This window comes from Otolemur garnettii, unplaced genomic scaffold (assembly GCF_000181295.1).
Source record: "Otolemur garnettii isolate 467f Iridium unplaced genomic scaffold, OtoGar3 scaffold00032, whole genome shotgun sequence".
NCBI lineage: Eukaryota > Metazoa > Chordata > Mammalia > Primates > Galagidae > Otolemur > Otolemur garnettii.
In genome coordinates this window covers 10,993,840-11,004,276 of record NW_003852427.1, presented here as the reverse complement: position 1 = coordinate 11,004,276, position 10,437 = coordinate 10,993,840, and the positions used below count along the sequence as shown (strand labels likewise).

Genomic DNA, 10,437 nt, shown 5'->3' with positions numbered 1-10,437 from the left:
TCTCAAATTTTGAAGCAAGTCTATTAAAATATCCACATTTTGATCAAAATATAGCCAGTTCTCCCTATCTTTTTTTTTTTTTTTTTTTTTAGTCAGAGTCTCACTATGTCGCCCTGGGTAGAGGGCGGTAGTGTCACAGCTCACAGCAACCTCCAACTGTGAAGTGATTCTCTTGCCTTAGCTTCCCAAGTAGTGGGACTACAGGTGCCTGCCACAACACTCCCCTATTTTTTTGTTGTTGTTGTTGCAGTTGTCATTGTTGTTTAACAGGCCCAGGCCAGGTTCGAACCTGCCAGCCCCAGTGTATGTGGCCAGTGACCTAACCACTGAGCTGCAGGCACTGAGCCCTCTGACCACAATTTAGGTACACAGTAACCCAGGCTGAACCATGTAGACATCCCTGGGGGACTGTGGAAGCCACAACCTGCAAGGAACCCAGGATCCTAAATGACCAGGGAGAGCTGACTCATCTCAGATCTTCACACAGGAGGAGACAAACCTCTCTTTTATATAAGGTAATGCATTCTTGAATCTCCTCCTTATAAAAGCCTAGGATTATCCGAACTAATGTAGGAATGATTATGAGGATGAAATTTTTTTCATATAATTGTGGCCTCAATGGAAATCTGTTGTCATATTGAAAATGGAAAGAATCAAATGTTACTATCTTACGTCTTCAAGACATTCACATCAGATTCTTATTTACACTTTCATATGCATTATTCACACCTATTTATGCCACAGAGCTTGAGGTAGAACCCCAAGGCTAATCTACACATCTATGAGAGAATTTACCATGCTTTAGCTATAATCTGAGCAACCGCTGAGCTCTGCACCAAGTGTTAAAGGCAGCAGAAAGGCATAAGACCAGCAACACTTATCAGAAAACACAATTCAAGAAAACATATATGGCTGGAAACTGGAATGAATTCACACCAGAATTTATGCCAATTAAGGAAGTGCTTATTTTATAATATATGCTAATAAAATGAAATTATAAAAAGAGAAGCCCAATGCATTCTTCTTGGTCTTTAGCTTTCTGGATCTTTATGCTCTAGTAGGAGTGATTAATTGCCCTGCCTTCCTTGGCTCTTAGAACGTCACTCTCCTGACTTCTTCCCTGTTTGCAACTTCAATGTGGTCTCTTGGAATCCTCTTCTGTTTGAGCCTGTGACACCCTGGTGTTTCCCAACACCATGTTTGGCTCATTTCTGATTCAAGCCCACAGTATCAAATGCCATCAACATGCTGAAGACTCTATCTCCCAGCAAGACAAAGTTCCAGAGTCTCAAAACTGCATACCTACTGCCAACTAGAAGGTATCACTCGAATGTTTCATAATAGCTCAGGTGCAGCACTGAAGCCTGTACTCAGGACTTCCCTCTCATACCTCCCTACCTCTGTGCAATCTATTCCAGGAAGGGCACCACCACCAGCCAGACACCAATCAGAATCCTGAGTACCATTCCTCCCACCTCATAACCCTGTCCAATCTGTCACCAAGTACCATTGACCTCACCTTGCAACTTTCTCTAAGATCTGAGCCCTCTCTCCATCTCATAACCCTGTCCAATCTGTCACCAAGTACCATTGATCTCACCTTGCAACTTTCTCTAAGATCTGCGCCCTCTTTCCATCTCTGCTGCCACTCCCTAAGTTCCAACCTCCATTGTTTATTCATTCAACAAACATGTATCACCACTACCCCCATATGCCAGGTACTGGCTGAGGTGATTGGGATACAACAGCAGTAAACAGAAACAAAAACTCCTGCTGTCAGGAAGCTTACAAGCTAACCTGGGGAAGCAGACAATACACAACGAGCACCAAAAGTCTGTGTGTGTGTGAGTGTGTGTGTTAGCAGGTAATAGCCTGGAAATGGCCTGACTTTACTGGGGTTCCTGCTCAGTCTCACTCAAAGTACGTGTTTATAAGGATAAATCAATTGTCATTGTTTTCTGAGATGGAATTAAAGAACCAAAGATGGAACTAAAGCAGGGTGTGGGAGACTAGGGGGGTAGGAAGAACTGCCTTGTCATTTTAACTGGAGTGTTCTGAGTAGGTGTTATTGAGAAGGTGACATTTGAGCAAAGACTTGAAGAAGGGAAGAAAATTTGCCACACAACTATCTGTGGGAGGAGCCTACCAGAGAGAAAATGGTCAGTGCAAAGGTCCTGAGGTGGCAGTGCTGGATGAGCCTGGGAAGGAGAGACCAGCAGTGTTGCTGATGCAGAGTGAGTGAGGGCGATGAGTGGAAGGGGAGGTCAGGCAGGTGGGGGGCAGAAGAAGGGCATGTAGGCCTTGTAGGCCATTTTTAAGGATGTGGCTCTGACTCCAAGCAAAATCTCTCCTCTGGATCACTAGCCCTCTAATAACATAAACAATGCAGCCAGCTTCCAATCCATCCTCCACACTACAGCTGTCAGACCTTCATCCTTTCATCCCTTCACACCCCAGCTCCCTGGCTGCCTGTAGCCTGCAGCCCACATTCCCTTGCTGGGTGTCGCGTCTGCAGCCTCAGATGACCTAATTCCCACCCACCTCTCCTCTCCATGCTCCATGTGAAATGAACTTTGAGGCCCCCAACTGTAAGCTGTCCAGCACTCTGCACTGCACAGGCTCCAGCATGGCCCAGGGGCAGCTCAGCACCAGTGTCTGCCTGGCCTGCTCCTGCACAGCCTTCAGCCCATTCCCTGGGCAGGCTGCTCTGATCAGCCACCCCACCCTCCATGCTGCAGGCCAAGTCGGGTTGCTCTCTTCCAGCTTAGGCCTCAACCTATTTCTCTCCACTTCTACTTCTTGCTCTTCTTCCATTTCTTTGTCTTCTCTCTCTAATGCTGCAGGCTACCCTTTACTGAGGGCTGGCTGTGCCCTAGGTGCCAGGTGTGTCTCCAGAGGTGAGTGGGCCCTGGGGGCAGCACAGCTACCCTTCCGTGACTCCTTAGAACCACCCCCACTCCCGCTGGCCCAGCCACAAGCTGGTCTTACTGCTCTTTCGATCACAGGCCCCTTGCACTTGATGTTCCCTCCATCTGGAGCATTCTCTCCCCAGATCTTCCCAGGGCTGGCTCCTTCCCATCACTTAGGAGCTGCTCACATGTCACCTCCTGGTACATGAGCCAGGTACATACCACCATACCAGGCACATGATAGAATAAGAATAAAATTTGTTCAATAAATGCTGATTGAGGCTTAGAGCCCATAGCACAGTGGTTACCGTGCCAGCCCGGGCCAGTTAAACAACAATGACAACTACAACAACAAAACAGTCAGGTGGTGGGTGCCTGTAGTCCCAGGTACTTGGGAGGCTGAGGGAAGAGAATCTCTTAAGCTCCAGTGTTGGAGGTTGCTGTGAGCTGTGATGCCATGGCACTCTTGCCAAGGGCACCATAGTGAGACTCTGTCTCAAAAAAAAAAAAAAATTAAAAAAAATAAATAAATGCTGATTGAATATTTTTTCCTCCTTGGATGTAGAAAATGGTATTTAATTCATATTTATGAATGCAGAATGGCCATTTACTAAACACGGTATAAGAATGGCTAATGACTTCAATGTTGGCAATGTAAGGGTTAACACGGCACCTCTTTCACAAAGCACCCAGCACTCACAAATAGGCTACTTCTACTACAGGAACTTCCAGCATGGGTGGAAACTCCGGGGCCGCTGGTGCGCTGTGATGACCAGAGCTCCTGCTTGATCCAGGTCACCACACCCTGCCTGCTGGCCCAAATACTCCCTTTCACTGGGTGAAAATTACTAATTTATGATGCTGAAATAGCATCTGGGAAGCCAGCAGGCACTGCTGGTGACTCAGATCCCATAGTTCTGGAGGAGTGAGTGCCCAGAGTGGGTCCACTTCACGGGCGATCCCACTCGCTCTCACCCTAAGTATGTGTTTACAATGACAAGACAACTGTCCCTGTTTCCAAAGATAGAACTAATTAACCAACATTAATTAATCATGTACATTCTACCTTTTTTCCACAAAGGATTTAAGGTAGCTTCTAAAAATACAGACTGTTGAATGAATTAGAACTAGGCAAAGGCTAATGAGGACAGGCAACCAGGGCACCTGTCTCTAGGAACCAGGGCTCTTAAATGGGAGCTCAGAATTGGCCCCATCAGTGAGTCCTGCCAACACTGTGACAGAATGAAGGGTCCTATAAGACCAGCTGCAAAGTGCCACTTTTAAAGAATGGCCCTGGCCACAGTGAGACAATCTACAGTTCTACTAGGCTGGCTCTGCCTGGGGCAGGCTGGCACCCCAGAGCATTCCGTCAAAATAACATCTTCTCCACTGAGAGCTTCCTGCGTCTCCTGACCTCATTCAGTAAGCTCTGCGAGGATGTGATGTGCCCCCAGACACATTTGCCCAGGCCTGGCCCATCATTTTACTGCTAACTGCGCCTCTAATTGTAGGGTCATGCCATTTTCATATACACAATTTCCACTCTCTATTTAATCATTTTTCATCCTAAGGGCTTTCTACTAAGAACAGGCTGTCTCCACTTCTGTGAAAAATTAAAATGTTGAATTAATAACTTTATACTCACATGGCTTTGCAACTGCCAACAAACAATGCCCTGTATCCCCTCACTTATCCCCCACCCCAACCCTGCGTGGTGAGTATTGTCATCTCCACTTTGGAGATCTCAGACTGAGGCTCAGGGTCACCAAAGGACTTGCCTGCAGCTGCCAATGGAGCAGCTGAGCTGGGGGGAAGACTCCTTGCCCAGTGCTCACTGCAAACTGAGGAGGAACAGTTGGGGGGCGTGGAGGGGTGGGCCTCCAGCTGACCTGGGCTCAAACCTCACTCTGCTTAGGTTGTCTGAAACAGGTGTCCCTGCCTCTGTGCACCCTAGTCTTTTCAATTCTATAATTGCATTCACACTCAAAACTGCTTTGAGGGTCAGGCTCCTGCAAATCGTATGTGCTCATCAAGTATAGGTCACTCCTTTATCCTGTAATTCTCTACTGGACAGGACTTAATAGATTCTTGAAAATGACTTTCAAAAAAAAAGTAGAGTTTACTGGGGACAGAGCCTCATGCCTATAGTGTCAGCACTTTGGGAGGCTAAGGAGGAGGATGGCTTGAGCCTCTGAGTTCAAGACCAACCTGGGCAACAGAGCAAGACTTTATCTCTAATTTAAAAAAAAAATGCAATTTACCTATTAGCCACCAGAGTGCAGTCAATTTCTGGTCGCTTTGTTTTAGGAATGACATACAGTGGGTACCTGTCCCCATGGCGAATGAACACATTCACTGAGACCAGCTTAAAATGATGTGGAGCATGACCTGTAAGAGAGAAACACATTGTCACCGCTCAATAGGTGTCCATTCTTCCAGCAGGGGGTTGCAGGGGCAGTGAGTGGGCTGCATCTGTGCTGAGAGTCCAGGAAGGAGGCAGCAGAGAGTTTGCAGAGCCCCTGTGCAGCGACTCTGCCTCAGGGAGGGGCTGCTGGGCCAGAAGGGGCCAGTGAATAGCCTCACGAGGCAGGACAGAGGAATGTGAGAGGGCTGGTGATGTCCCAGACCCTCCCCCCCCAGAATAACAGGATGCACTGGGGATGAAAAGGCAGCGAGAGGAGGGCATGGCTACTAATGTGACTCACTCACACACACAACCAGGGGGAGGTCCACCAGACACTGGGAATGGTGACTTCTGCCTCAAGTCTTTCATAAAAGAAGGCAGGGCATAAATAGGTAAATACTCAATACCATCCTCTGATATCCTTTCAGAAAAACAAACCTTGACATAGAAATCGCACTTCCCACAGCTTTACAGCAAGACTTAAGTCCTGAGAATCTACCCTGAGAAGCAGATAAGCTAAGGGGCTGTCCTGAAGCTTCCCGAGGCCACCTTTTCATTGCGCTGATCTTACTGAAGATCATGATAATAACAAGTGGGCTGATCATGAGCCCTGAGCTCCTCAGAGCTGTTATCTGATCCTCTCGTCAGTCCCAGGTGTGGTACTGCTAGTAACTCCCGTTTTATAGATGAAGAAGCTGGGGCCCAGCAACTCACTCATGAGCAGGGCCTGCTGGTGACTGCAGGGTCTGAGCCCCAGCCACCTTGCCCTTACCTCTGTGTTATGCTGCCTGAAGAACTAGTTCCCAAAGGGGTGATCAGCAAGGCACCGAGTCCCAGGCGCAAAGGCCAAGCGGGGCAGCACAGCCAGGCCTACCTTCCATGGTGCGCTCGGCCACGCTTGGGATGTTGCAGTACCAAAGGGCTTCGTAAATGGGGTCTGTCACAGGGGGCTCTGTCACCGGGTCGGGCATGATTCTCTTTCGACTCTTGCTGCTCACTCCATTCTTAGCTGTCGACACTGGGATCAGGTGGACTGCAAGGGAAGCAAAACAGGTCACCGTGCACAGTCATCAAGGCACCAGCCAGCCCGCAGGGGCCAGTGTGGGGCCGGGCCTCACTCTGAGTAACTGCTGTCTCCCTCAGAGTTGGGGCACACCTCAGTGGGGCAAGATGGCTGCTTCCCAGCCAAGGAGTGTTTCCTGAGCCCCCAGTGTGCCCTGCCCTTCTCAATGCCATTACCATCTCTTCACCAAGGTTATCTAGGTGATGCTAGTGGGGCCTCCCAGAGAAAGGGGTTGCACTCAGGGCAGTTTGAGGAGTAATTTACACACTAACTTTGGACAATCTGCATACCTCACCCTAACACCTAATTCCAGTAACAAGAACAAGGAAGAAAACCATCACCACTTACTACCCACTAAGTGCCAGATGTGGGTGTCTGGCATACCTCATTTAATATCATCTGTTTTTTGCTTTGGACCCCACTCACTAGGTCTCACAGCAGAGAGCCTGAGACCAAGGCAAATGTGGTGGATGGAGCCTACCCCTGATCCAGGCTGGCTTCCTCAGTGCAGTCTTCTGGGTGCCATGTGTGGGTCCTACAGTCTGTACGTCTGTCCATGTAGCACCCTCTTTCCCTGAGTGAGCCAACCCTTCCCCTCTATGTGTGGTCCGAATGGACTGTCCATCACAGTCTCCACCCGTCAGGGGTGCACTGTCAGTATTCACCCACTGAGGGAAATACACAGAAACAAGTTTGCTCATGGATCCATTTAACTTCTAAAAGGTTCATTAATCCTCATAATACACACAGATGTACATACATGTGAACGATAGCTAAAATAGGGACCAATCACCAAGCTAAACGAATTTAAATCCCCTACTTTCTTCTACAAATTCTTCTGCACGAATGTTTAAAACTTCCTTTTGGCAAAAAGATGCCGTAAACAAATATAAGAGATAAGCAATACACTGAAAGAAACATATTTGTAACACATATAACAGACAAATGACTGACGTCCATGGTATGTAAGAGCCCCTACAACTGAGAATCATTAAAGGATATGAACAGGCTAATTACAGACACAGAGATACCAGTGGCCAATAAACACGTGAAAAGGTGCTCAAGTGTATTCATAATTAAAGAAATATAAAACAAAAGAATAGGATACCATTCCCTCCCCGCCCCATCAGACTGGAAAATGCTTTAATGATAATATCCAGCATTGGCAAAGGTGAGAGAATCCTGACACTTCCTAACACTGCAGGTGAGAGCGGGAATGGGGACAGCCTTACAGGAGTGTTTGGCAGCAGCCATCAAAATGTTCTAAGTGCATCATCACTGATCCCATTATTCTACACTTTGGAATCTATTCTATAGAGACATCAGTGCCCCCCACACACGTACGGCCACAAAGATTCACTGCAGTGCTATTTGTAATAACGAAAAGGGAAATACCTAAACATCTATCACTAGCTGAACAGGATGTTACGTCCACACTGTGGGATAATCTACCCCAGTTAAAAAGAAAGGAAAAGAATCAAAGATAAGTTATGGAAAGTGAATAAACCAAGTCACTGGATATTGATGTAATTCTCTGTGTATAAAGGAAAAAGAAACCATAAATGTAAGAATATACAGGCACTTGCTTATTACGTAAAATCACACCAAAAATGCCTAGAAGGTTACCCAGCACAACACAGCAGTGGTTTCCTTTGGGGAATGGATGGAATGGGGTGTGAAGAAGTACTTTTACTTGTGTGTGTGTTTTTTTACAAGTGTCTGTACTGCTTTATATATCCACACACATACATACAGACAGTTGTGCGTTGCTTTACAATAGGCACACATCCTGAGAAATGTGGTAATTAGGTAATTTCATCACTGCTCAAACACTGCGGCATGCACTTACACAAACGCAGATGGGACATCCTGCGACACACCCGGGGTACATGGTACATCCTATTGCTCCCAGGCTACAAACCTGCATAGCATAGTATTATACTGGATACTGTGGTCAATTGTAACACACTGGTAAGTGTTTGTATATTTAAACAATTTAAATGTATCTAAACTCAGCAAAGGCATAGTAGAAACACTGTATTGTATGTGGCATATACATAGTTATATATTCTATATATAAATATACATATGTGTTTATCTATAATGCCTAGATATACTTTTTTATATAATAAGCATATTTCCACTCGTTACTGTGTTATCAAAACGACAATCATAGAACCACAGAATTGGATTCTGAGAATTCTGAGTTTTGCCAACTCAGAATTAGCCCTTTTGGTGCTTCTAAGAGCTACTTTCTTCCCAGCAGCTGGAAGGTACTAGAATAGCTAACTATACAGCTCCAGTATCAGAGGTAATTTATTATACAGGGATTAATACCTGAGCAAGGGACTATGGAAAAACAGGTGTCCTAAGGCAGATGACCTGGCCCTTCTGGCTGGTGGCACCAATCAGCCCTTGATGCTGCTCCTTTATGAAATCTACCAAGTTCTGGCTTCCTGGCCATGCCTGTGGGCACACTCTCTCCCGTGGAGCCGGGGCACAGAGAAGAGCAGCTGGGGAGCCAGGGTAACATGAGTGGTAGAGGGGCAGAATGTCCCAGGGTCTCACAGTTTGCTGGGTCATCTGTACACACACAGGGTGAGGCTTGTGGGAGCTGCTACTTGGGAACCATGGTGGTTGGTATAAATGACATGCCCATGACCCAGAAATGCAGAGGTTTGAGAGGCACAGATAAAGATCAGATAATGATCAGAACAAGACTTCCCCTCCAGGAAGATTTGTATTGGCGGTTTCCTCGGGCATCTGGGCTGTCAGCCTTGTCCACTAGTTCGGTCTGTGAACTTGCCCCAGGCTATTTGTGCCTCCCTAAGTCACCAGAATACAGTGCCAATCCAGGAGGGGCCTTTGCAGGGGCCCTCCAGATACCAGGCATCAAAGAAGGTTGATGCCGAGAAGCCGCAGGGTAAGAAGCCTCCCAGCTCCATCTTAACCCCTCCACCTCAACTTGGTTCTCATTGTTCTGAACTTCAAAGTCGCCTCACCCCCGCATGTATTTATCATTCACACTCTTCCATTTACTTGCAACTTTACCCTCAGAGCCCCCTCTGCTCCCCAAATCTGGTCAACTCCATAACTGATCCTAGGGGACACCTCCTCCAAGAAGCCTACCCTGTTCCCCAAGGCAGTTTCATGTCCTTTTCTGCGAGTCCACTCAGTTCCTGCTGCTGTCACGGCTCACACCATTGGGGTATCTTCGTATCACCCTGCCATCCCCAGTGTGCAGAGGGCTGGGAGTAAGCCTCTTTCAGGTTTATATCCTCCACTGCCTGGCAAAGCACATGCCTTCCAGAAATCCCTTCTGAACTGAGCCAAGCGCTGTGCTCCATGCTTCTGATGAAATATCTCAGTGAGTCCTCACGTGGAGCCCTGGGGTTCCTAACTCAAGAGAGCCCTCACAGAGAAGACCACAGCCAGGCTGAGCCTGGATGTCTGAAATGAAGCTGGCTATACAGGGGAGAGGAGAGGGCCAGACACAGCAGACAAAAGTCACAGGCTGGCTCCAGACCCACCTCAGTCCCCTGTGGGCTGACGCACAGGCAGCCCTGGGAGGTGGTTGAGAAGGAACCTGGGGGAGCAGGTCCTGGGCTGAAGGCTGCCTCTGCCAGGTGCTGTGCCACTTGCCACGTCAGCCCTCTGGGCTTGCGTTGCTCATCTCAACAAAGGGGCAGGACAGCTAAGGGCTGGGGCAGCCTGGACTGCAGGACACTGTAGGTCCCCAGCTCCTCCAGCTGCTGACCTTACTATGTAGATGATGCTAGCACCTTGGACATCAAAGAACAAGAGAAAGGGACTGTGGGGCATCAGAAGGAACAGTGGGGTTGGGCATGGTGGCTCACGCCTATAATCCTAGCACTCTGGGAGGCCGAGGCAGGTAGATTACTTGAACTCATGAGTTCAAGATGAGCCTGAGCAAGAGTGAGACCCCATCTCTACTAAAAATAGGAAAACTAAGGCAAAGGGATCCACTTGAGTTATGATGCTATAGCACTCTACCAAGGGTGACAAAGTGAGACTGTCTCAAAAAAAAAAAAAAAAAAAAA

General features: G+C 47.6%; 1 protein-coding gene across 1 annotated transcript in view; it reads right to left on the bottom strand.

The window, feature by feature from the left end:
* Positions 1–10,437, bottom strand: part of PXYLP1 (2-phosphoxylose phosphatase 1) — a 60,509-nt gene that overhangs the window by 9,419 nt on the left and 40,653 nt on the right. The window contains exons 3-4 of the mRNA XM_003789444.3: positions 6,188–6,346; positions 5,171–5,297 (exon numbers count right to left, since the gene is read on the bottom strand). Coding sequence (XP_003789492.1) covers positions 5,171–5,297; positions 6,188–6,346 — 286 coding nt within the window. The remainder of the gene's footprint in view (positions 1–5,170; positions 5,298–6,187; positions 6,347–10,437) is intronic.